Source organism: Oncorhynchus mykiss, chromosome 13 (assembly GCF_013265735.2).
Source record: "Oncorhynchus mykiss isolate Arlee chromosome 13, USDA_OmykA_1.1, whole genome shotgun sequence".
NCBI lineage: Eukaryota > Metazoa > Chordata > Actinopteri > Salmoniformes > Salmonidae > Oncorhynchus > Oncorhynchus mykiss.
In genome coordinates, this window is record NC_048577.1 from 59,662,812 (window position 1) to 59,690,308 (window position 27,497).

A 27,497-nucleotide genomic window follows, 5' to 3' on the forward strand; every position below is an offset into this window, starting at 1 on the left:
AGGGAGAGAGGGAGAGAGAGAGAGGGAGGAGGAGGAGAGGGAGGGAGAGGGAGAGAGAGGGAGGAGGAGAGGGAGGGAGGGAGGGAGAGGGAGGAGGAGGAGAGGGAGAGAGAGGGAGGAGGAGAGGGAGGGAGGGAGGGAGGAGGAGGAGAGGGAGAGAGAGGGAGGAGAGGGAGGGAGAGAGGGGGAGGAGGAGAGGGAGGGGGAGAGAGGGAGAGAGAAGGAGGAGGAGGAGGAGAGGGAGGGAGGGAGAGGGAGAGAGAGGGAGGAGGAGGAGAGGGAGAGAGAGGGAGGAGGAGGAGAGCAGGGTGATTTTAGACCTTAGCTACATTATTTGTAACCTGGGTCTTGTTCATTAGGCACCAACCTGAAGAAATTATTTACAATGATGTACCTGGTCCAATAAGAAATGCTTGTTTTAGTTTTCTGTTGCGAAACATTTTGTTACGCAGTACCCAATGAACACAACCCAGGTATATTATTAGTAACCTAGTCCCATACTATATGTGCTGTGGGAAGCTCTTGTATGGTTAACAAACAAGTTGGTTACAGCACATTTAGAATGGTAACAGGCTACATCAGACAGGGGATACTGGCAGTGTGCCTGGTCCCAGATCTGTTTGCGCTGTCTTGATATGCTAGCAGTGTGTAGGATTGGATCGTCAGACAGGTTCAGATTAGTCCAAACCACCAACTCTCTCTCTCTCACACAGTTCAGTTGTAAATACAGCTCAAACCAACAGTCAGCAGGACATTATAATAAGATAATGACAAGGTAGGGAAATGAGATGAGAGATGAGAGAGAGAGCCTTACCTAGCATTGAGACTGACACTGTCAAATCTTACATAACATACTTCCTAATACCATAACCGGATATGTAACACGGAGCATTTTGGGTAATGTAGTACCACTACAGTTTCCCAAAACAGCTTTACTCAACATGTTGCTGATGGGTAAGGATGTGTGTGTGGTGTGTGTATGTGTGTATGTGTGGTGTGTGTGTGTGTATTCACGTATATGTGTGTTTGTGTGTGTGTGAGATGGAGCACTGCTACTGTTTCCCAAACAGCCTTACCCAACATGCTGCTGATGGCTTTGGCACTCTGGCTGGGGCTGGGGAGGAAGCCTGAGGAGAGGCCAGAGGTGGAGGAGGGGGAGCGGGACGGGGCAGCACTGCTGCTGGGGGAGCTCAGGGGACTGCTGGAGGTGGAGCAGCCTCGCACTGGAGCCTCCTGGAGAGGAAGAACAACAGTAATACATATACAATATACAATCATATAATTAAACAATAAGGCCCGAGGGGGTGTGGTATATGGCCAATATACTACTGCTAAGGGCTTTTCTGATGCACAACACAACGCGGAGTGCCTGGATACAGCCCTTAGCCGTGGTATATTGGCAATATATCACAAATCCCAGAGGTGCCTTATTGCTATAATAAATTGGTTACCAACGTAATAAATGTTTTGTCATACCAGTGGTATATGGTCTGATTTACCACGGCTTTCAGCCAATCAGCAACAGGGCCGAATCACCCAGTGTATATATCCAATATAGTGTATAAGGTCTGATTAATATAAAATACTTTCTAGAGAGAAGGAATAATACTAATAATATGGTCACTAAACCAGATGTCTTTATCCAAAGATACTCACAGGTTTACAGAATACTTTAATCTACAGACTTTAGATACTCACAGGTTTACAGAATACTTTAATCTACAGACATTAGATACTCACAGTGTTTACAGACTACTTTAATCTACAGACATTAGACACTCACAGTGTTTACAGACTACTTTAATCTACAGACTTTAGATACTCACAGGTTTACAGAATACTTTAATCTACAGACATTAGATACTCACAGGTTTACAGACTACATTCATCTACAGATTTTAGATTCTCACAGTGTTTACAGAATACTTTAATCTACAGACATTAGATACTCACAGGTTTACAGACTAATTTACAGACATTAGATACTCACAGGTTTACAGAATACTTTAATCTACAGACTTTAGATACTCACAGGTTTACAGAATACTTTAATCTACAGACATTAGATACTCACAGTGTTTACAGACTACTTTAATCTACAGACATTAGACACTCACAGTGTTTACAGACTACTTTAATCTACAGACTTTAGATACTCACAGGTTTACAGAATACTTTAATCTACAGACATTAGATACTCACAGGTTTACAGACTACATTCATCTACAGATTTTAGATTCTCACAGTGTTTACAGAATACTTTAATCTACAGACATTAGATACTCACAGGTTTACAGACTAATTTACAGACATTAGATACTCACAGGTTTACAGAATACTTTAATCTACAGACATTAGATACTCACAGGTTTACAGACTACTTTAATCTACAGATTTTTGATACTCACAGGTTTACAGACTACTTTAATCTACAGACATTAGATACTCACAGGTTTACAGACTACTTTAATCTACAGATTTTAGATACTCACAGGTTTACAGACTACTTTAATCTACAGACATTTAGATACTCACAGGTTTACAGACTACATTAATCTACAGACTTTAGATTCTCACAGTGTTTACAGAATACTTTAATCTACAGACATTAGATACTCACAGGTTTACAGACTACTTTAATCTACAGACTTTAGATACTCACAGGTTTACAGACTACTTTAATCTACAGACTTTAGATACTCACGGGTTTACAGACTACTTTAATCTACAGACATTAGATACTCACAGGTTTACAGACTAATTTACAGACATTAGATACTCACAGGTTTACAGAATACTTTAATCTACAGACATTAGATACTCACAGGTTTACAGACTACTTTAATCTACAGATTTTAGATACTCACAGGTTTACAGACTACTTTAATCTACAGACATTAGATACTCACAGGTTTACAGACTACTTTAATCTACAGACTTTAGATACTCACAGGTTTACAGACTACTTTAATCTACAGACTTTAGATACTCACAGTGTTTACAGAATACTTTATTCTACAGACATTAGATCCTCACAGGTTTACAGAATACTTTAATCTACAGACTTTAGATCCTCACAGGTTTACAGACTACTTTAATCTACAGACTTTAGATACTCACAGTGTTTACAGACTACTTTAATCTACAGATTTTAGATACTCACAGTGTTTACAGAATACTTTAATCTACAGACTTTAGATCTTCACAGGTTTACAGACTACTTTCATCTACAGATTTTAGATACTCACAGGTTAATCCAAGATATTCAATCAATACTCTATGTGTGGCCCGATGCAATAATATGAAAACAATTTGAGAGAAAATAAAGCAAAATCCAAATTCCATTTGTATTAAAAATACAGTAAAAAGGTAGTTGCTAGCAGAGAGAATGAGGGAACAGAGGGAATGAGGGAACAGAGGGAATGAGGGAACAGAGGAAATGAGGGAACGGAGGGAACAGAGGGAATGAGGGAACGGAGGGAATGAGGGAACGGAGGGAATGAGGGAACAGAGGGAATGAGGGAGTGGAGGGAATGAGGGAACGGAGGGAATGAGGGAACGGAGGGAATGAGAGGGAATGAGGGAACGGAGGGAATGAGAGGGAATGAGGGAACGGAGGGAATGAGGGAACAGAGGGAATGAGGGAACGGAGGGAATGAGGGAACAGAGGGAACAGAGGGAATGAGGGAACGGAGGGAATGAGGGAACGGAGGGAATGAGGGAACGGAGGGAATGAGGGAACAGAGGGAATGAGGGAACGGAGGGAAAGAGGGAGTGGAGGGAATGAGGGAACGGAGGGAATGAGGGAACGGAGGGAATGAGGGAACGAGGGAGTGGAGAGAACGGAGGGAACAGAGGGAATGAGGGAATGGAGGGAGCCAAAAGAGAAATGAAAACGACCCATAGAGGAGGAGGAGAACGGATGATGCTGGACTCTGACCTCTTTGCTCCTCCCACTGGGCAGCTCTTTCTTAGCAGGCGTCTGATTGGCTGGCTTAGCGTTGTTAGGCTTCTGATGATTGGATGGGTTGACACTGACCTTCTCAACCTGAGAAGACGCCCATGATTGGATGTTTAAGAGAACAGCAGGCTATTGCTTGGTCCTGAAGTACAAACCGCGCCAAAAACCAAGCACTTCTATTGGTACTGTATGCACATTGTATCCAAGTTAGAATACAGATTAGAGTTATATTGTGTAGAGTGATGGTGGTACATTAGAGTTATATTGTGTAGAGTGATGGTGGTACATTAGAGTTATATTGTGTAGAGTGATGGTGGTACATCCAAGTTAGAATACAGATTAGAGTTATATTGTGTAGAGTGATGGTGGTACATTAGAGTTATATTGTGTAGAGTGATGGTGGTACATTAGAGTTATATTGTGTAGAGTGATGGTGGTATATCCAAGTTAGAATACAGATTAGAGTTATATTGTGTAGAGTGATGGTGGTACATCCAAGTTAGAATACAGATTAGAGTTATATTGTGTAGAGTGATGGTGGTACATTAGAGTTATATTGTGTAGAGTGATGGTGGTACATTAGAGTTATATTGTGTAGAGTGATGGTGGTACATTAGAGTTATATTGTGTAGAGTGATGGAGGTACATCCAAGTTAGAATACAGATTAGAGTTATATTGTGTAGAGTGATGGTGGTACATTAGAGTTATATTGTGTAGAGTGATGGTGGTACATTAGAGTTATATTGTGTAGAGTGATGGTGGTACATCCAAGTTAGAATACAGATTAGAGTTATATTGTGTAGAGTGATGGTGGTACATTAGAGTTATATTGTGTAGAGTGATGGTGGTACATTAGAGTTATATTGTGTAGAGTGATGGTGGTACATTAGAGTTATATTGTGTAGAGTGATGGTGGTACATCCAAGTTAGAATACAGATTAGAGTTATAGTGTGTAGAGTGATGGTGGTACATTAGAGTTATATTGTGTAGAGTGATGGTGGTACATTAGAGTTATATTGTGTCGAGTGATGGTGGTACATTAGAGTTATATTGTGTAGAGTGATGGTGGTACATCCAAGTTAGAATACAGATTAGAGTTATATTGTGTAGGGTGATGGTGGTACATTAGAGTTATATTGTGTAGAGTGATGGTGGTACATTAGAGTTATATTGTGTAGAGTGATGGTGGTACATCCAAGTTAGAATACAGATTAGAGTTATATTGTGTAGAGTGATGGTGGTACATTAGAGTTATATTGTGTAGAGTGATGGTGGTACATCCAAGTTAGAATACAGATTAGAGTTATATTGTGTAGAGTGATGGTGGTACATTAGAGTTATATTGTGTAGAGTGATGGTGGTACATTAGAGTTATATTGTGTAGAGTGATGGTGGTACATTAGAGTTATATTGTGTAGAGTGATGGTGGTACATTAGAGTTATATTGTGTAGAGTGATGGTGGTACATCCAAGTTAGAATACAGATTAGAGTTATATTGTGTAGAGTGATGGTGGTACATTAGAGTTATATTGTGTAGAATGATGGTGGTACATTAGAGTTATATTGTGTAGAGTGATGGTGGTACATTAGAGTTATATTGTGTAGAGTGATGGTGGTACATTAGAGTTATATTGTGTAGAGTGATGGTGGTACATTAGAGTTATATTGTGTAGAGTGATGGTGGTACCTGTTTCTCGCCACCTTTCCACCACTCTGCAGCTGACATGGCTGCTGTCCGGCCCAAGGTGTCTGGGTACAGGTCTGCATGGAACTCCTGTCCTGACTGAATTAGATACACACAAAGCAGACATACTCTAAAATGGAAGACATAAAGGCTTGTTGAATGGTTGCTCATTCCATAACTTTATTTTCCTAAGTGACTACAAAGACACTATTGCCAATTCCCCCCCCCCCCCCATCAGTTTAGAAACAAGTACAGGGAAACAACTGTTGCCATGGCATCAAAATGACAGATGGATCTGCTGTTACAGTAGCCTGAGAGATACTGGACCTTGCGGGGCACGTGGTAGTTGATTGGCACGATGAAGCTGTCCGTCAGCTGCAGGACCCGCATGACCTCACAGGACAGGACATCCAATGCCAACTTGGGTACCATGGCAACGCCTCGCGTTGGGGCTTCCGTCAGACAGTGGCTCACTGGAGAGAAAGAGATGAGGAGAGAATAAGAGGGAGAAAGAAGTAGAGATTAGAGGACAGACCTGGGTGTGTGAGAGAGGGAGTGGGAGAGGTAGGGGGACAGACCTGGGTGTGTGAGAGAGGGAGTGGGAGAGGTAGGGGGACAGACCTGGGTGTGTGAGAGAGGGAGTGGGAGAGGTATGAGGACAGACCTGGGTGTGTGAGAGAGGGAGTGGGAGAGGTAGGAGGACAGACCTGGGTGTGTGAGAGAGGGAGTGGGAGAGGTAGGAGGACAGACCTGGGTGTGTGAGAGGTAGCAGGACAAACCTGGGTGTGTGAGAGAGGGAGTGGGAGAGGTAGGAGGACAGACCTGGGTGTGTGAGAGAGGGAGTGGGAGAGGTAGCAGGACAGACCTGGGTGTGTGAGAGAGGGAATGGGAGAGGTAGGAGGACAGACCTGGGTGTGTGAGAGAGGGAGTGGGAGAGGTATGAGGACAGACCTGGGTGTGTGAGAGAGGGAGTGGGAGAGGTAGGAGGACAGACCTGGGTGTGTGAGAGAGGGAGTGGGAGAGGTAGGGGGACAGACCTGGGTGTGTGAGAGAGGGAGTGGGAGAGGTAGCAGGACAGACCTGGGTGTGTGAGAGAGGGAGTGGGAGAGGTAGGAGGACAGACCTGGGTGTGTGAGAGAGGGAGTGGGAGAGGTAGGAGGACAGACCTGGGTGTGTGAGAGAGGGAGTGGGAGAGGTAGGGGGACAGACCTGGGTGTGTGAGAGAGGGAGTGGGAGAGGTAGCAGGACAGACCTGGGTGTGTGAGAGAGGGAGTGGGAGAGGTAGGAGGACAGACCTGGGTTTGTGAGAGAGGGAGTGGGAGAGGTAGGAGGACAGACCTGGGTGTGTGAGAGAGGGAGTGGGAGAGGTAGGGGGACAGACCTGGGTGTGTGAGAGAGGGAGTGGGAGAGGTAGGGGGACAGACCTGGGTGTGTGAGAGAGGGAGTAGGAGAGGTAGGAGGACAGACCTGGGTGTGTGAGAGAGGGAGTGGGAGAGGTAGGGGGACAGACCTGGGTGTGTGAGAGAGGGAGTGGGAGAGGTAGGAGGACAGACCTGGGTGTGTGAGAGAGGGAGTGGGAGAGGTAGGAGGACAGACCTGGGTGTGTGAGAGAGGGAGTGGGAGAGGTAGGAGGACAGACCTGGGTGTGTGAGAGAGGGAGTGGGAGAGGTAGGAGGACAGACCTGGGTGTGTGAGAGAGGGAGTGGGAGAGGTAGCAGGACATACCTGGGTGTGTGAGAGAGGGAGTGGGAGAGGTAGCAGGACATACCTGGGTGTGTGAGAGAGGGAGTGGGCTAGGAGGACAGACCTGGGTGTGTGAGAGAGGGAGTGGGCTAGGAGGACAGACCTGGGTGTGTGAGAGGTTGGAGGACAGACCTGGGTGTGTGAGAGAGGGAGTGGGAGAGGTAGGGGGACAGACCTGGGTGTGTGAGAGAGGGAGTGGGAGAGGTAGGGGGAAAGACCTGGGTGTGTGAGAGAGGGAGTGGGAGAGGTAGGAGGACAGACCTGGGTGTGTGAGAGGTAGCAGGACAGACCTGGGTGTGTGAGAGAGGGAGTGGGAGAGGTAGGAGGACAGACCTGGGTGTGTGAGAGAGGGAGTGGGAGAGGTAGCAGGACAGACCTGGGTGTGTGAGAGAGGGAATGGGAGAGGTAGGAGGACAGACCTGGGTGTGTGAGAGAGGGAGTGGGAGAGGTATGAGGACAGACCTGGGTGTGTGAGAGAGGGAGTGGGAGAGGTAGGAGGACAGACCTGGGTGTGTGAGAGAGGGAGTGGGAGAGGTAGGGGGACAGACCTGGGTGTGTGAGAGAGGGAGTGGGAGAGGTAGCAGGACAGACCTGGGTGTGTGAGAGAGGGAGTGGGAGAGGTAGGAGGACAGACCTGGGTGTGTGAGAGAGGGAGTGGGAGAGGTAGGAGGACAGACCTGGGTGTGTGAGAGAGGGAGTGGGAGAGGTAGGGGGACAGACCTGGGTGTGTGAGAGAGGGAGTGGGAGAGGTAGCAGGACAGACCTGGGTGTGTGAGAGAGGGAGTGGGAGAGGTAGGAGGACAGACCTGGGTTTGTGAGAGAGGGAGTGGGAGAGGTAGGAGGACAGACCTGGGTGTGTGAGAGAGGGAGTGGGAGAGGTAGGAGGACAGACCTGGGTGTGTGAGAGGTAGCAGGACAGACCTGGGTGTGTGAGAGAGGGAGTGGGAGAGGTAGGAGGACAGACCTGGGTGTGTGAGAGAGGGAGTGGGAGAGGTAGCAGGACAGACCTGGGTGTGTGAGAGAGGGAATGGGAGAGGTAGGAGGACAGACCTGGGTGTGTGAGAGAGGGAGTGGGAGAGGTATGAGGACAGACCTGGGTGTGTGAGAGAGGGAGTGGGAGAGGTAGGAGGACAGACCTGGGTGTGTGAGAGAGGGAGTGGGAGAGGTAGGGGGACAGACCTGGGTGTGTGAGAGAGGGAGTGGGAGAGGTAGGAGGACAGACCTGGGTGTGTGAGAGAGGGAGTGGGAGAGGTAGGAGGACAGACCTGGGTGTGTGAGAGAGGGAGTGGGAGAGGTAGGGGGACAGACCTGGGTGTGTGAGAGAGGGAGTGGGAGAGGTAGCAGGACAGACCTGGGTGTGTGAGAGAGGGAGTGGGAGAGGTAGGAGGACAGACCTGGGTTTGTGAGAGAGGGAGTGGGAGAGGTAGGAGGACAGACCTGGGTGTGTGAGAGAGGGAGTGGGAGAGGTAGGGGGACAGACCTGGGTGTGTGAGAGAGGGAGTGGGAGAGGTAGGGGGACAGACCTGGGTGTGTGAGAGAGGGAGTAGGAGAGGTAGGAGGACAGACCTGGGTGTGTGAGAGAGGGAGTGGGAGAGGTAGGGGGACAGACCTGGGTGTGTGAGAGAGGGAGTGGGAGAGGTAGGAGGACAGACCTGGGTGTGTGAGAGAGGGAGTGGGAGAGGTAGGAGGACAGACCTGGGTGTGTGAGAGAGGGAGTGGGAGAGGTAGGAGGACAGACCTGGGTGCGTGAGAGAGGGAGTGGGAGAGGTAGGAGGACAGACCTGGGTGTGTGAGAGAGGGAGTGGGAGAGGTAGCAGGACATACCTGGGTGTGTGAGAGAGGGAGTGGGAGAGGTAGCAGGACATACCTGGGTGTGTGAGAGAGGGAGTGGGCTAGGAGGACAGACCTGGGTGTGTGAGAGAGGGAGTGGGCTAGGAGGACAGACCTGGGTGTGTGAGAGGTAGGAGGACAGACCTGGGTGTGTGAGAGAGGGAGTGGGAGAGGTAGGGGGACAGACCTGGGTGTGTGAGAGAGGGAGTGGGAGAGGTAGGGGGACAGACCTGGGTGTGTGAGAGAGGGAGTGGGAGAGGTAGGAGGACAGACCTGGGTGTGTGAGAGGTAGCAGGACAGACCTGGGTGTGTGAGAGAGGGAGTGGGAGAGGTAGGAGGACAGACCTGGGTGTGTGAGAGAGGGAGTGGGAGAGGTAGCAGGACAGACCTGGGTGTGTGAGAGAGGGAATGGGAGAGGTAGGAGGACAGACCTGGGTGTGTGAGAGAGGGAGTGGGAGAGGTATGAGGACAGACCTGGGTGTGTGAGAGAGGGAGTGGGAGAGGTAGGAGGACAGACCTGGGTGTGTGAGAGAGGGAGTGGGAGAGGTAGGGGGACAGACCTGGGTGTGTGAGAGAGGGAGTGGGAGAGGTAGCAGGACAGACCTGGGTGTGTGAGAGAGGGAGTGGGAGAGGTAGGAGGACAGACCTGGGTGTGTGAGAGAGGGAGTGGGAGAGGTAGGAGGACAGACCTGGGTGTGTGAGAGAGGGAGTGGGAGAGGTAGGGGGACAGACCTGGGTGTGTGAGAGAGGGAGTGGGAGAGGTAGCAGGACAGACCTGGGTGTGTGAGAGAGGGAGTGGGAGAGGTAGGAGGACAGACCTGGGTTTGTGAGAGAGGGAGTGGGAGAGGTAGGAGGACAGACCTGGGTGTGTGAGAGAGGGAGTGGGAGAGGTAGGGGGACAGACCTGGGTGTGTGAGAGAGGGAGTGGGAGAGGTAGGGGGACAGACCTGGGTGTGTGAGAGAGGGAGTGGGAGAGGTAGGAGGACAGACCCTGGTGTGTGAGAGAGGGAGTGGGAGAGGTAGGGGGACAGACCTGGGTGTGTGAGAGAGGGAGTGGGAGAGGTAGGAGGACAGACCTGGGTGTGTGAGAGAGGGAGTGGGAGAGGTAGGAGGACAGACCTGGGTGTGTGAGAGAGGGAGTGGGAGAGGTAGGAGGACAGACCTGGGTGTGTGAGAGAGGGAGTGGGAGAGGTAGGAGGACAGACCTGGGTGTGTGAGAGAGGGAGTGGGAGAGGTAGCAGGACATACCTGGGTGTGTGAGAGAGGGAGTGGGAGAGGTAGCAGGACATACCTGGGTGTGTGAGAGAGGGAGTGGGAGAGGTAGGAGGACAGACCTGGGTGTGTGAGAGAGGGAGTGGGAGAGGTAGCAGGACATACCTGGGTGTGTGAGAGAGGGAGTGGGAGAGGTATGAGGACAGACCTGGGTGTGTGAGAGAGGGAGTGGGAGAGGTAGGAGGACAGACCTGGGTGTGTGAGAGAGGGAGTGGGAGAGGTAGGAGGACAGACCTGGGTGTGTGAGAGGTAGCAGGACAGACCTGGGTGTGTGAGAGGTAGCAGGACAGACCTGGGTGTGTGAGAGAGGGAGTGGGAGAGGTAGGGGGACAGACCTGGGTGTGTGAGAGAGGGAATGGGAGAGGTAGGGGGACAGACCTGGGTGTGTGAGAGAGGGAGTGGGAGAGGTAGGAGGACAGACCTGGGTGTGTGAGAGAGGGAGTGGGAGAGGTAGGGGGACAGACCTGGGTGTGTGAGAGAGGGAGTGGGAGAGGTAGGAGGACAGACCTGGGTGTGTGAGAGAGGGAGTGGGAGAGGTAGGAGGACAGACCTGGGTGTGTGAGAGAGGGAGTGGGAGAGGTAGGGGGACAGACCTGGGTTTGTGAGAGAGGGAGTGGGAGAGGTAGGAGGACAGACCTGGGTGTGTGAGAGAGGGAGTGGGAGAGGTAGGGGGACAGACCTGGGTGTGTGAGAGAGGGAGTGGGAGAGGTAGGGGGACAGACCTGGGTGTGTGAGAGAGGGAGTGGGAGAGGTAGGAGGACAGACCTGGGTGTGTGAGAGGTAGCAGGACAGACCTGGGTGTGTGAGAGGTAGCAGGACAGACCTGGGTGTGTGAGAGAGGGAGTGGGAGAGGTAGGGGGACAGACCTGGGTGTGTGAGAGAGGGAGTCGGAGAGGTAGGAGGACGGACCTGGGTGTGTGAGAGAGGGAGTGGGAGAGGTAGGAGGACAGACCTGGGTGTGTGAGAGGTAGCAGGACAGACCTGGGTGTGTGAGAGAGGGAGTGGGAGAGGTAGGAGGACAGACCTGGGTGTGTGAGAGAGGGAGTGGGAGAGGTAGGAGGACAGACCTGGGTGTGTGAGAGGTAGCAGGACAGACCTGGGTGTGTGAGAGAGGGAGTGGGAGAGGTAGGAGGACAGACCTGGGTGTGTGAGAGAGGGAGTGGGCTAGGAGGACAGACCTGGGTGTGTGAGAGGTAGCAGGACAGACCTGGGTGTGTGAGAGAGGGAGTGGGAGAGGTAGGAGGACAGACCTGGGTGTGTGAGAGAGGGAATGGGAGAGGTAGGAGGACAGACCTGGGTGTGTGAGAGAGGGAGTGGGAGAGGTAGCAGGACATACCTGGGTGTGTGAGAGAGGGAGTGGGAGAGGTATGAGGACAGACCTGGGTGTGTGAGAGAGGGAGTGGGAGAGGTAGCAGGACAGACCTGGGTGTGTGAGAGAGGCAATGGGAGAGGTAAGAGGACAGTATTGGAAAATGAACAACCACTGAAGATCTGTCCTTACCTTGGGAAAGGAATGGCTCAGTGGCAGACACCTCAAAGCAGTCAATGACACTATCTCCCTATGGAAGAGAGAACAAAGCAGACATGTATTTACTGAGGAAGATAATAGTAAAAGATGAAATGAGGCCAGCTGCCTTCATACTATATGTTAAGGGAGACAACAAACTACATCTTACCATCCCAGATACTGTGAGGAGGCCTGAGTCAGGGTCAAACAAAGGCATCAGGGTCCTGAGAATGGAGAAGAGGGGGGGAAGATGGAGAGGGAGTAGAGGGAGAAGAGAGAGAGCAGGGAGAAGAGAGAGAGGAGGGGAAGAGAGAGAGAGAGAGAGAGAGAGGGAGAAGAGAGATATTAGAGGGAGGAGAGATAGAGGAAAGAGAGAGAGGAGAGAGAGAGTAGGGGGAAGAGGGAGTAGAGGAGAGAGAGTAGAGGGGAGAGAGAGAGTGAGAGCGATAGGAGGGGGGAGAGAGAGAGAGAGAGAGAGAGAGAGAGAGGAGGGGGAAGAGAGAGAGAGAGAGAGAGAGAGAGAGACAGAGAGAGAGAGAGCAGGGAGAAGAGAGAGGAGGGGGAGAGAGAGAGAGAGAGAGAGAGAGAGAGAGAGAGAAGAGAGATATTAGAGGGAGGAGAGAGAGAGGAAAGAGAGAGAGGAGAGAGAGAGTAGGGGGAAGAGGGAGTAGAGGAGAGAGAGTAGAGGGGAGAGAGAGAGTGAGAGAGATAGGAGGGGGGAGAGAGAGAGAGAGAGAGAGAGAGAGAGAGGAGGGGGAAGAGAGAGAGAGAGAGAGAGAGAGAGAGAGAGAGAGACAGAGAGAGAGAGAGAGAGAGAGAGGAGGGGGAGGAGAGAGAGAGGAGGGTGAGGAGATAGAGAAGAGGGAAAAAGATACAAAGAGAGAGAAGATTTTCAACAAGTTGCAAAACAAGTTGAATCAATCACAAAAATCAACAGGCCAGTTTACTGTAGTTTCAATCACCAACCACTAGATGGGAAACACACCACTCACAGGAGAAATGCTACATGTCGTAGTTCAGTACTATGAACCTTAACTTGCACTACAGATATCCTCCCTCAGTAATATGTTACTATATATATATATATATATATATGGCTAATTAGCTAGTCATTATAAAGAATATCAACATATTAATCAAAGCAAGCACAATAACATTTCTGGCATTAAACTACAAATTGAGCACAACAATTCCACACACACACACACACACACACACACACACACACACACACACACACACACACACACACACACACAGAGAGTAGTGTCCAGGGGACTTCCTGTAATAGAGTCAGAAGGGAAGTGGTGTGTGAGGTCACAGCTTCACATCACAGTCCCTCCATGAGAATGACAGAGCAAGGCATCATGGTCAGAGAGAGAGGAGGACAGACAGACCGTGATAGAGGGAGGGATGGTTGTTGATAGTGAGGAAGATGTAGAGGGTCTGATAAAAACGCAGACCTTTCAGAATATCTGTTCTATGTTATATATCTATATTTATCTGAATATGCCCCACTGAACACAACTGGCTGGTCAATTAGGCCCATTCTATAGCTGAATGTCACACACAAACACACGCACACACAAATCAACCACAGTGAGTGGTGATGTCATGATGTATAAATATGAATCTAACGACAGACTGGAGTAGACTGACTGTTCTCCCTGATACCGCTGACTATAGGGACACGGAACTGTCTGTGTCTGTCTGATACCGCTGACTATAGGGACACGGAACTGTCTGTGTCTGTCTGATACCGCTGACTATAGGGACACGGAACTGTCTGTGTCTGTCTGATACCGCTGACTATAGGGACACGGAACTGTCTGTGTCTGTCTGATACCGCTGACTATAGGGACACGGAACTGTCTGTGTCTGTCTGATACCGCTGACTATAGGGACACGGAACTGTCTGTGTCTGTCTGATACCGCTGACTATAGGGACACGGAACTGTCTGTGTCTGTCTGATACCGCTGACTATAGGGACACGGAACTGTCTGTCTGATACCGCTGACTATAGGGACACGGAACTGTCTGTGTCTGTCTGATACCGCTGACTATAGGGACACGGAACTGTCTGTCTGATACCGCTGACTATAGGGACACGGAACTGTCTGTCTGATACCGCTGACTATAGGGACACGGAACTGTCTGTGTCTGTCTGATACCGCTGACTATAGGGACACGGAACTGTCTGTCTGATACCGCTGACTATAGGGACACGGAACTGTCTGTCTGATACCGCTGACTATAGGGACACGGAACTGTCTGTGTCTGTCTGATACCGCTGACTATAGGGACACGGAACTGTCTGTCTGATACCGCTGACTATAGGGACACGGAACTGTCTGTCTGATACCGCTGACTATAGGGACACGGAACTGTCTGTGTCTGTCTGATACCGCTGACTATAGGGACACGGAACTGTCTGTGTCTGTCTGTGTGTGTGTGTCTGTGTGTGTGTGTGTAACCCAAAGCACACAGCAAATAGACATCCAGAGTTGAACTCTGAGAAGCTGAATGAGAACAAGGACATGTTGTACACACTGACTTCTGGAAAAGTGCTGTGATTGGTCCCTTGTTCAAACCAAGGTGATTTGGTTGTTTCTGATGTAAGTGGAACTGAATAGGGGCCCTGCTACCCCCTATTTCCATCTCCCTCTCTCACACACACACCTCTCTTTCTCTCACAGTCCTGCAGATTGGACTGAACCCCTCCATCCCTCTCTCTACCCACCCCAGCCCTGTGAAGTCAGTGAGGGGCGGCCACGCTTCGTTAGTGCCTCTCTGTGTTCCCATGTCCAAGTCAGTCCACAGGGAGCCCCTCCATTCCCACACCCCCTTGTTCCGTCCACCTCTCTCTCCCTCCCTCACCCTCCTCCATGTCTCCAATAGGTGCAATACCAGTTATGTCTGCAAATTGCCCTTTCTCTCATTCTCTTATCTCTGTATGTTTATCTTGTGTTTTCTCACACTATCCCATAGGAAAAACTTACACCAATCACACAGCTGAATAATGGAGTTCTGGCCTTATCACAGATCATCCATACTGTTTTCTACAGTGGTCACGCTCCACAGCACTGGGACTGGAGTGCATTTTCCCCCACACACACACACACACACACACACACACACACACACACACACACACACACACACATACACATACGCACGCGCGCACGCACACACACGTCCACCCGGACCAATGACTGTATATGTGAATGAACAAAGCCATCGATCACGTCATTCATATATAGGTAGGAATAAAGTGACTAGGCCACAGGATGGATAGATAAACAGTAGCAGCAGTGTATGTGATGAGTCCAAATAGTGTAAAAAGGGTCAATGCAGATATTCTGGGTAGCTATTTGGTTCATTATTTAACAGTCTTATGAACTTTGAGATGTGACACCTTGTGTGACACTATGTGTTACGTTCATGTTGAGCTCACAGTGCTTTGAGATGTGACACCTTACACCTGACTGGGTGTTACGTTCATGTTGAGCTCACAGTGCTTTGAGATGTGACACCTTACACCTGACTGGGTGTTACGTTCATGTTGAGCTCACAGTGCTTTGAGATGTGACACCTTACACCTGACTGGGTGTTACGTTCATGTTGAGCTCACAGTGCTTTGAGATGTGACACCTTACACCTGACTGGGTGTTACGTTCATGTTGAGCTCACAGTGCTTTGAGATGTGACACCTTACACCTGACTGGGAGTTACGTTCATGTTGAGCTCACAGTGCTTTGAGATGTGACACCTTACACCTGACTGGGTGTTACGTTCATGAGCTCACAGTGCTTTGAGATGTGACACCTTACACCTGACTGGGTGTTACGTTCATGAGCTCACAGTGCTTTGAGATGTGACACCTTACACCTGACTGGGTGTTACGTTCATGTTGAGCTCACAGTGCTTTGAGATGTGACACCTTACACCTGACTGGGTGTTACGTTCATGTTGAGCTCACAGTGCTTTGAGATGTGACACCTTACACCTGACTGGGAGTTACGTTCATGTTGAGCTCACAGTGCTTTGAGATGTGACACCTTACACCTGACTGGGTGTTACGTTCATGAGCTCACAGTGCTTTGAGATGTGACACCTTACACCTGACTGGGTGTTACGTTCATGAGCTCACAGTGCTTTGAGATGTGACACCTTACACCTGACTGGGTGTTACGTTCATGTTGAGCTCACAGTGCTTTGAGATGTGACACCTTACACCTGACTGGGTGTTACGTTCATGAGCTCACAGTGCTTTGAGATGTGACACCTTACACCTGACTGGGTGTTACGTTCATGTTGAGCTCACAGTGCTTTGAGATGTGACACCTTACACCTGACTGGGTGTTACGTTCATGTTGAGCTCACAGTGCTTTGAGATGTGACACCTTACACCTGACTGGGTGTTACGTTCATGTTGAGCTCACAGTGCTTTGAGATGTGACACCTTACACCTGACTGGGTGTTACGTTCATGTTGAGCTCACAGTGCTTTGAGATGTGACACCTTACACCTGACTGGGTGTTACGTTCATGTTGAGCTCACAGTGCTTTGAGATGTGACACCTTACACCTGACTGGGTGTTACGTTCATGTTGAACTCACAGTGCTTTGAGATGTGACACCTTACACCTGACTGGGTGTTACGTTCATGTTGAGCTCACAGTGCTTTGAGACGTGGCATACAGTGCATTCAGAAAGTATTCAGACCCCTTGACATTTTCCACATTTTGTTATGTTACAGCCTTATTCTAAAATGGATGACATTTTTTTGTTCCCTCATCAGTATACACACAATACCCCATAATGACATCACAATACCCCATAATGACATCACAATACCCCATAACGACAAAGAAAAAACAGATTAAAGATTTTTTTAAATGTATTCTAAATAAAAACCAGAAATATCACATTTACATAAGTACTCTGACCCTTTACTCAGTACTTGTTGAAGCACCTTTGGCAGTGATTACAGCCTCAAGTCTTCTTCCTTCTTTCTGACATTCAGAGACTTGTCCTGAAGCCACTCTTGCTTTGTGTTGGCTGTGTGCTTAGGGTCTTTGTCCGATTGGAAGGTGAACCTTCGCCCCAGTCAGAGGTCCTGAGCGTTCTGGAGCAGGTTTTCATCAAGGATCTCTCTGTACTTTGCTCCGTTCATCTTTACCTCGAGCTTGACTGGTCTCCCAGTCCCTGCTGCTGAAAAACATCCCCACAGCATGATGCTGCCACCACTATGCTTCACTGTAGGGATGGTGCCAGGTTTCCATCAGACGTGACGCTTGGCATTTAGGCCAAAGAGTTCAATCTTGATTTCATCAGACCAGAGAATCTTGTTTCTCATGGTCTGAGAGTCCTCACAGTGCCTTTTGGCAAACTCCAAGCGGGCTGTCGTGCCTTTTATTGAGGAGTGTCTTCCGTCTGGCCACTCTACCATAAAGGCCTGATTGGTGGAGTGCTGCAGAGATTGTCCTTCTGGAATGTTCTCCCATCTCCACAGAGGAACTCTGGAGCTCTGTCAGAATGACCTTTCGGTTTCTTGGTCACCTCCCTGAACCAAGGTTTTTGCTCTTACATGCACTGTCAACCATGGGACCTTATATAGACAGGTGTATTCCTTTCCAAATCATGTCCAATCAACTGAATTTACCACAGGTGGACTCTGATCAAGTTGTAGAAACATCTCAAGGATGATCAATGGAAACAGGATGCACCGGAGCTAAATTTCGAGTCTCATAGTAAAGGGTCTGAATACTTATGTAAGGTATTTCTGGTTTTGCTAAAATGTTGTTTTTTTTAAAGAAGAAAAAAACAAGTTTTTGCTTCGTCATTATGGGGATTTGTGTGTAGATTGATGATGTAAAAAATATATTTAATACGTTTTCAAATAAGGCTGTAATGTAACAAAATGTGGAAAAAGCGAAGGGGTCTGAATACTTTCCTGAATTCACTGTGCTTCAACCTAACAGGATTACACTAGAACATTAGGGAGAAAACTATGATTCACAAATGGATCTGTGATTCCAACTCAACGGCCAAATAATCCCCCCACAGGACAGAATGAGAGGGCTCACCAAGACAAATAAAGGGAGAGAGAGAGATGGTTTAGCAGGTGCTGGGCAAAGAGCCACGGAGCACATTTTCACCTCAACATTAAGACCCATTCTGAGGCACAAGACATCTGCTTCCATCATGGGTCTAACGTTTATCTTTCTGCACTACAATCACACCCCCCACCCCAAAGACGAACCACACACACACACACTCCACCCCTCCCACACAAGTTCAACAGATCCCCTGGTGTTAGAGAAGGAGATGAGAGAAAACAGAAGGAGAAAGGAGGAGAAACCCCTCTTCAGCTTAGCCATCACCTCATCGCTCCTCCAGAGAGCTACAACAACCTTACAGCCCTTCAAATGACCTTCCACACATGACAGGAACCTTCAGCACCGCTAGACAGGACTACATTATGTGTGGAGATGGAGAGAGAGTTTGTATGACTGTGTGTACTGCAAGTATGTGTGTGTTCATACTGTCAGTGAGTGTGTGTTTAACCTCAGCCCAGAAAGATGATGAAATGAGTCTGAATGAGGAGAGTACAGTAGATAGTCTGAATGAGCAGACTACAGTAGATAGAGTTTGAATGAGGAGAGTACAGTAGCTAGTCTGAATGAGCAGACTACAGTAGATAGAGTTTGAATGAGGAGAGTACAGTAGATAGTCTGAATGAGGAGAGTACAGTAGATAGTCTGAATGAGCAGAGTAGAGTATATAGAGTCTGAATGAGGAGAGTACAGTAGATAGTCTGAATGAGGAGAGTACAGTAGATAGTCTGAATGAGCAGAGTAGAGTAGATAGAGTCTGAATGAGGAGAGTACAGTAGATAGAGTCTGAATGAGGAGAGTACAGTAGATAGAGTCTGAATGAGGAGAGTACAGTAGATAGAGTCTGAATGAGGAGAGTACAGTAGATATAGTCTGAATGAGGAGAGTACAGTAGATAGAGTCTGAATGAGGAGAGTACAGTAGATAGAGTCTGAATGAGGAGAGTACAGTAGATAGAGTCTGAATGAGGAGAGTACAGTAGATAGAGTCTGAATGAGGAGAGTACAGTAGATAGAGTCTGAATGAGGAGAGTACAGTAGATAGAGTCTGAATGAGGAGAGTACAGTAGATATATTCTGAATGAGGAGAGTACAGTAGATAGAGTCTGAATGAGGAGAGTACAGTAGATAGAGTCTGAATGAGCAGAGTACAGTATAGAGTCTGAATGAGCAGAGTACATTAGATAGAGTCTGAATGAGGAGAGTACAGTAGATATAGTCTGAATGAGGAGAGTACAGTAGATAGAGTCTGAATGAGGAGAGTACAGTATATAGAGTCTGAATGAGGAGAGTACAGTAGATAGTCTGAATGAGGAGAGTACAGTAGATAGAGTCTGAATGAGGAGAGTAGAGTAGATAGAGTCTGAATGAGGAGAGTACAGTATATAGAGTCTGAATGAGGAGAGTACAGTAGATAGTCTGAATGAGGAGAGTAGAGTAGATAGTCTGAATGAGGAGAGTACAGTAGATAGAGTCTGAATGAGGAGAGTACAGTAGATAGAGTCTGAATGAGGAGAGTACAGTAAATAGAGTCTGAATGAGCAGAGTACAGTATATAGAGTCTGAATGAGCAGAGTACAGTATATAGAGTCTGAATGAGGAGAGTACAGTAGATAGTCTGAATGAGGAGAGTAGAGTAGATAGAGTCTGAATGAGGAGAGTAGAGTAGATAGAGTCTGAATGAGGAGAGTACAGTAGATAGTCTGAATGAGGAGAGTACAGTAGATAGAGTCTGAATGAGGAGAGTACAGTAGATAGAGTCTGAATGAGGAGAGTACAGTAGATAGAGTCTGAATGAGGAGAGTACAGTAGATAGAGTCTGAATGAGGAGAGTACAGTAGATAGAGTCTGAATGAGCAGAGTACAGTAGATAGTCTGAATGAGGAGAGTACAGTAGATAGAGTCTGAATGAGGAGAGTACAGTAGATAGAGTCTGAATGAGGAGAGTACAGTAGATAGAGTCTGGAAGAGGAAAAATAGGGGACAGTCAGACAGAGGGACAGGTAGATAAAATACATGGGGTGGAGGTGGAGAGGGGGAGAGGGGGAGAGGTGGAGAGGTGGAGAGGGGGAGAGGGGGAGAGGTGGAGAGGGGGAGAGGGGGAGAGGTGGAGATGTGGATAAAATACATGGGGAGAGGTAGAGGTGGAGAGGGGGAGAGGTGGAGAGGGAGAGAGGTGGAGAGGGGGAGAGGTAGAGGTAGAAAGGGAGACAGGTGGAGATGGAGAGTTGGAGAAGGGGAGAGGTGGAAAGGGAGAAAGGGGTAGAGAAGTGGAGAGAGAGAGAGAGGTAGAGGTGGAGAGAGGGAGAGAGAGAGGGGAAAGGTGGAGAGAAAGAGAGAGAGGGGTAGAGGTGGAGAGGGAGAGAGGTGGAGAGGTAGAGAGAGAGAGCGAGAGAGAGAGAGAGAGAGAGAGAGAGAGGTGGAGAGGTAGAGAGGGAGAGAGTTAGAGAGGGGAGAGGTAGATAGAGAGATAGAGAGGTGGAGGTAGAGAGGTGGAGAGAGAGAGGGGAGAGAGGTAGAGGGGTACAGATAGTTAAAGGTAGAGAGCAACACAGGTGAGGGCCATCAGCAGCTGTGATCTGAGACAGATTTGGAGGGAAAAATAGTCTGAGAATGAACAGAAACTGGAGCGAACCCAACCGAGAGTACGCAATCATGAACACACACAGCAATACAGTAAAAAAAAACACACACACACACACACACACACTCTCTGACGTTTAGGCAAAAATACTCAGCTGTGGATATAAGCTGAGAGGTGAGGTACACTGTGTGTGTGTGTGTGCACGCTACAGCCTTGCCCTTGCATATCAAGCCTCACACAGTACAGCATTATGTCTAGTTAATTAACTTCAGAGATCCAGGATATAGGGCAGGCAGACAAACAGGCAGAGAGGCAGACAGGCAGTGAGGCAGACCGACAGATGGGCAGGCCGAAAGGCAGGCAGGCAGACAGATAGCGTTGACTGTAGTAGCCTGATAGATCAGTATCGCTGAAAGGCACCTGTCACTACAGTTTGAGTCCTGCCCTGCACCAGCCCCCAGACACAGGCCTCTTATCTGGAGCCACTGAGGCAAAGCCAGGCAGGCTGGATGTGTGTAGTGAGTAGTGTGTAGTGAGTAGTGTGTAGTGAGTACTTACTGGGCCTGTCCAATGGCCCATACAGTACAGCAGTAGGCCAGAGGACACTAGTAATTCAGTACACAGAGTACCAGTGAATATAGACAGATCATATACAAAGGTCATACAGGCCAGTCATAGAGTCATACAGAAAGTCAAGCCCTAAGATCTATCTATACTGAACACAAATATATGTTTACTAAATTATAGACCATATAAGGAAATCAGTCTTAAAAAAAAAAAATTAGGCCCTAATCTAAGGATTTCACATGACTGGGCATGTGAAATCCTATGGCACAGCCATAGGTGGGCCTGAGAGGCATAGACCCACCCACTGGGGAGCCAGACCCACCCACTGGGGAGTCAGACCCACCCACTGGGGAGTCAGACCCACCCACTGTGGATCCAGACCCACCCTCTGGGGAGCCAGACCCACCCACTGGGGAGCCAGACCCACCCACTGGGGAGCCAGACCCACCCACTGGGGAGCCAGACCCACCCACTGGGGAGCCAGGCCCAGTCAATCAGAATTAGTTTTTCCCTACAAAAGGGCTTTATTCCAGACAGAAATACTCCTCAGTTTCATCAGCTGTCCAGGTGGCTCTTCTCAGACGATCCAGCAGGTGAAGAAGCTGGATGTGGAGGTTCTGGGTTGGTGTGGTTACACGTGGTCTGCGGTTGTGAGGCCGGTTGTACACACTGCCAAATTCTCTAAAATGACGTTACACGGCTTATGGTAGAGAAATTAACATTCAATTCTCTGGCAACAACTCTGGTGGACATTCCATTCCAGCATGCCAATTGCTTCTCCTTCAAAACTTGAGACATCTGTGGCATTATGTTGTGTGACAAACTGCACATTTTAGAGTGACCTTTTATTGTCCCCAGTACAATGTGCACCTGTGTAATGATCATGCTGCTAAACCGTCTTCTTGATATGCCATACCTGTCAGGTGGATGGATTATCTTGGCAAAGGAGAAATGCTCACTAACAGGGATGTAAACAAATTTGTGCACAATATTCAGAGAAATAACCTTTTTGTGAGTATGGAACATTTCTGGGAACTTTTATTTCAGCTCATAAAACATGGGACCAACACTTTACATGTTGCCTTTATATTTTCTGGACCAAAGGTCAGTCCTAGTGTTTTATGTTCATAGTGTGGGATGAAAACACATCCTCTCTGTTCATAACTCAGCCTTCTGGCATCTTGTGACGTGCCCTTATCTGACCATACAGCTTTTGCATGCATCTTCCTGTACCCCCTCTTTCTCTCTCTTCTCTCTGTGCCCTCACGTCTCTTCCTGTACCCCCTCTTTCTCTCTCTTCTCTCTGTGCCCTTATGCCTCTTCCTGTACCCCCTCTTTCTCTCTCTTCTCTCTGTGCCCTCATGTATCTTCCTGTACCCCTTCATTCTCTCTCTTCTCTCTGTGCCCTCATGTCTCTTCCTGTACCCCCTCTTTCTCTCTCTTCTCTCTGTGCCCTCATGTATCTTCCTGTACCCCCTCTTCTCTCTGTGCCCTCATGTCTCTTCCTGTACCCCCTCTTTCTCTCTCTTCTCTCTGTGCCCTCATGTATCTTCCTGTACCCCCTCTTCTCTCTGTGCCCTCACGTCTCTTCCTGTACCCCCTCTTTCTCTCTCTTCTCTCTGTGCCCTTATGTCTCTTCCTGTACCCCCTCTTTCTTTCTCTTCTCTCTGTGCCCTCATGTCTCTTCCTGTACCCCCTCTTTCTTTCTCTTCTCTCTGTGCCCTCATGTTTCTTCCTGTACCCCCTCTTTCTCTCTCTTCTCTCTGTGCCCTCATGTATCTTCCTGTACCCCCTCTTCTCTCTGTGCCCTCATGTATCTTCCTGTACCCCCTCTTTCTTTCTCTTCTCTCTGTGCCCTCATGTATCTTCCTGTACCCCCTCTTTCTTTCTCTTCTCTCTGTGCCCTCATGTATCTTCCTGTACCCCCTCTTTCTCTCTCTTCTCTCTGTGCCCTTATGTCTCTTCCTGTACCCCCTCTTTCTCTCTCTTCTCTCTGTGCCCTCCTGTATCTTCCTGTACCCCCTCTTTCTCTCTCTTCTCTCTGTGCCCTCATGTCTCTTCCTGTACCCCCCTCTTTCTCTCTCTTCTCTCTGTGCCCTCATGTATCTTCCTGTACCCCCTCTTTCTCTCTCTTCTCTCTGTGCCCTCATGCATCTTCATGTACCCCCTCTTTCTCTCTCTTTGCCCTCATGTATCTTCCTGTACCCCCTCTTTCTCTTCTCTCTGTGCCTCCCTGCTCTCTCTCGCTCTCCCTGTCCACCTCCCTCCCTCTCTTTCAGGGTATCGGGTTCCAGTCTGTCTCGGTGAGTGGGTGAGGTTGTGGTTTAAGAGTGCAATCAGTGAGTTGAAGAGACCTCTGAACTGTGACCTCTACAAACCACTTTATCACTTGATCTCCCCCCCCGCTCCATCAACAGGCTCCAAATCTCACAGGACCCTTCTGTGTCTGCGTGTTGAATCCCACCCTATTCACCATGAGGTCAAAGCAGTGCTGCTAGTGCAATGCATAAGGAACAGATAGGGTGCCGTTTGAGATTTGTCCAGTGGGTCACAAAGACAACGTGGGAGCCACTGCAATAGGGTTAGGGTTGTGGGAGCCACTGCAATAGAGTTAGGGTTGTGGGAGCCACTGCAATAGGGTTATGGTTGTGGGAGCCACTGCAATAGAGTTAGGGTTGTGGGAGCCAATGCAATAGGGTTAGGGTTGTGGGAGCCACTGCAATAGAGTTAGGGTTGTGGGAGCCACTGCAATAGAGTTAGGGTTGTGGGAGCCACTGCAATAGGGTTAGGGTTGTGGGAGCCACTGCAATAGAGTTAGGGTTGTGGGAGCCAATGCAATAGAGTTAGGGTTGTGGGAGCCACTGCAATAGGGTTAGGGTTGTGGGACCCACTGCAATAGGGTTAGGGTTGTGGGAGCCACTGCAATAGAGTTAGGGTTGTGGGAGCCACTGCAATAGAGTTAGGGTTGTGGGAGCCACTGCAATAGAGTTAGGGTTGTGGGACACACTGCAATAGAGTGAGGGTTGTGGGAGCCACTGCAATAGAGTTAGGGTTGTGGGAGCCACTGCAATAGAGTTAGGGTTGTGGGAGCCACTGCAATAGAGTTAGGGTTGTGGGACCCACTGCAATAGGGTTAGGGTTGTGGGAGCCACTGCAATAGAGTTAGGGTTGTGGGAGCCACTGCAATAGAGTTAGGGTTGTGGGAGCCAATGCAATAGAGTTAGGGTTGTGGGAGCCACTGCAATAGGGTTAGGGTTGTGGGACCCACTGCAATAGAGTTAGGGTTGTGGGGCCCTCTGCAATAGAGTTAGGGTTGTGGGAGCCACTGCAATAGAGTTAGGGTTGTGGGAGCCACTGCAATAGAGTTAGGGTTATGGGAGCCACTGCAATAGAGTTAGGGTTGTGGGAGCCACTGCAATAGAGTTAGGGTTGTGGGACACACTGCAATAGAGTTAGGGTTGTGGGAGCCACTGCAATAGAGTTAGGGTTGTGGGACACACTGCAATAGAGTTAGGGTTGTGGGACACACTGCAATAGAGTTAGGGTTGTGGGAGCCACTGCAATAGGGTTAGGGTTGTGGGACACACTGCAATAGAGTTAGGGTTGTGGGAGCCACTGCAATAGAGTGAGGGTTGTGGGACACACTGCAATAGAGTTAGGGTTGTGGGAGCCACTGCAATAGAGTTAGGGTTGTGGGAGCCACTGCAATAGAGTTAGGGTTGTGGGAGCCACTGCAATAGAGTTAGGGTTGTGGGACACACTGCAATAGAGTTAGGGTTGTGGGACACACTGCAATAGAGTTAGGGTTGTGGGAGCCACTGCAATAGAGTTAGGGTTGTGGGAGCCACTGCAATAGAGTTAGGGTTGTGGGAGCCACTGCAATAGAGTTAGGGTTGTGGGAGCCACTGCAATAGAGTTAGGGTTGTGGGACACACTGCAATAGAGTTAGGGTTGTGGGAGCCACTGCAATAGAGTTAGGGTTGTGGGAGCCACTGCAATAGAGTTAGGGTTGTGGGAGCCAATAGGGGGGAAAAGTCAACTATGACTGGAGTAAACCAGAGTAATCCAGCCATATCAAACTTCCCTCTCTAACAGGAGCATGATAGGAGCATGATAGGAGCATGACAGGAGCATGATAGGAGCATGATAGGAGCATGATAGGTGGAGGACTATGATCAGGTGGAGGATGATTTAGGAGTGTTATGAGGAATAGAGACATATCTAACAGTTTCCCCATAGGACATTGAGGATACAAATGTAGTCAGGTTGGCTTTAAGAGTGAGCGTGTCAGAGATGCCCATGTCTGTGTGTGTGGCTGGTTGATAGTGGTAATCACAAAACAAACACTTACATGATGAATAGTATCACTATGAACACATATGTTACTCCCATAAATGTGTTTATGGATGGGCAGACTTGACATCCCTAGGTCTGAATTAGGACCAGCTTTACCCCATGACCCACCATGTTAACCCAGTTTCTCCAGTCCCACGGACGGGCTATCAGAGTTATGACAGGTTATCTATTAGCTGTTTTGGCTTGCCACAACAATGGAGGGATTTGAGGGAGAAATAATCCACAAGTGATTAAACAGGATTTTAAGATTTTAGACCGGAACAGCGACGGACCTGGCAACCCCAGTCGGTTCCGGAATCTCAGGGTATGGCTTCCATTGTTCTGTGGTTACGGTTAAATTCTACTCAAGTTCTGCTCCATGGAGTAGGGCCGAGTGAAATACAGTTTAATACATTGGCAGACATTTAGAAAAAAGCCCACTCTGTGGTGTGATGAGGATTTATGTCAAATAAGTGCTTCTAATTAGCCTATACGATGATGTCATGAAGCCAAACATTCTCAACAGTTCAGCTTTGGGTTTGGCAGTGTTGGAGAGTTATGGTTCAAGAGATGTGAAAACATGAAACAGAATGGTCTGGAATGTTAAAAAGAGATGTGAAAACATGAATCGGACTAGTCTAGAATGTTATAAACACTACATAATTTTGAGCTACTTCTTCCACCATTCTGAACGGGTTGTGGGCTTGTCGCTTAGGCTGTGGGGCAGCACGGACCCAGGGTCGTGTTCATTGGGAAGAAAACGGACTGGAACATGTTAAAAAGAGCTGAGAAAACATGAACATGACCCTCCTGGTTGTTGTTGTTGTAGTGAGAGGAATACAGTTCTCCTGGTTGTTGTTGTAGTTGTAGTGAGAGGAATACAGTTCTCCTGGTTGTTGTTGTTGTTGTAGTGAGAGGAATACAGTTCTCCTGGTTGTTGTTGTTGTTGTAGTGAGAGGAATACAGTTCTCCTGGTTGTTGTTGTAGTGAGAGGAATACAGTTCTCCTGGTTGTTGTTGTTGTAGTGAGAGGAATACAGTTCTCCTGGTTGTTGTTGTTGTTGTAGTGAGAGGAATACAGTTCTCCTGGTTGTTGTTGTAGTGAGAGGAATACAGTTCTCCTGGTTGTTGTTGTAGTGAGAGGAATACAGTTCTCCTGGTTGTTGTTGTAGTGAGAGGAATACAGTTCTCCTGGTTGTTGTTGTAGTGAGAGGAATACAGTTCTCCTGGTTGTTGTTGTAGTGAGAGGAATACAGTTCTCCTGGTTGTTGTTGTTGTAGTGAGAGGAATACAGTTCTCCTGGTTGTTGTTGTTGTTGTAGTGAGAGGAATACAGTTATCCTGGTTGTTGTTGTTGTAGTGAGAGGAATACAGTTCTCCTGGTTGTTGTTGTTGTTGTAGTGAGAGGAATACAGTTCTCCTGGTTGTTGTTGTAGTGAGAGGAATACAGTTCTCCTGGTTGTTGTTGTTGTTGTAGTGAGAGGAATACAGTTCTCCTGGTTGTTGTTGTTGTTGTAGTGAGAGGAATACAGTTCTCCTGGTTGTTGTTGTTGTTGTAGTGAGAGGAATACAGTTCTCCTGGTTGTTGTTGTTGTAGTGAGAGGAATACAGTTATCCTGGTTGTTGTTGTAGTGAGAGGAATACAGTTCTCCTGGTTGTTGTTGTTGTAGTGAGAGGAATACAGTTCTCCTGGTTGTTGTTGTAGTGAGAGGAATACAGTTCTCCTGGTTGTTGTTGTTGTTGTAGTGAGAGGAATACAGTTCTCCTGGTTGTTGTTGTAGTGAGAGGAATACAGTTCTCCTGGTTGTTGTTGTTGTAGTGAGAGGAATACAGTTCTCCTGGTTGTTGTTGTTGTTGTAGTGAGAGGAATACAGTTCTCCTGGTTGTTGTTGTTG

The 27,497-nt window shown here is 48.3% G+C and overlaps 1 protein-coding gene across 1 annotated transcript in view; it reads right to left on the bottom strand.

Moving 5' to 3' along the window:
• The window catches only part of LOC110515614 (coronin-7), a 260,709-nt gene that overhangs the window by 11,452 nt on the left and 221,760 nt on the right, over nt 1-27,497 (bottom strand). The window contains exons 10-15 of the mRNA XM_036941757.1: nt 12,170-12,224; nt 11,995-12,052; nt 5,976-6,121; nt 5,652-5,747; nt 3,941-4,048; nt 1,077-1,233 (exon numbers count right to left, since the gene is read on the bottom strand). Coding sequence (XP_036797652.1) covers nt 1,077-1,233; nt 3,941-4,048; nt 5,652-5,747; nt 5,976-6,121; nt 11,995-12,052; nt 12,170-12,224 — 620 coding nt within the window. The remainder of the gene's footprint in view (nt 1-1,076; nt 1,234-3,940; nt 4,049-5,651; nt 5,748-5,975; nt 6,122-11,994; nt 12,053-12,169; nt 12,225-27,497) is intronic.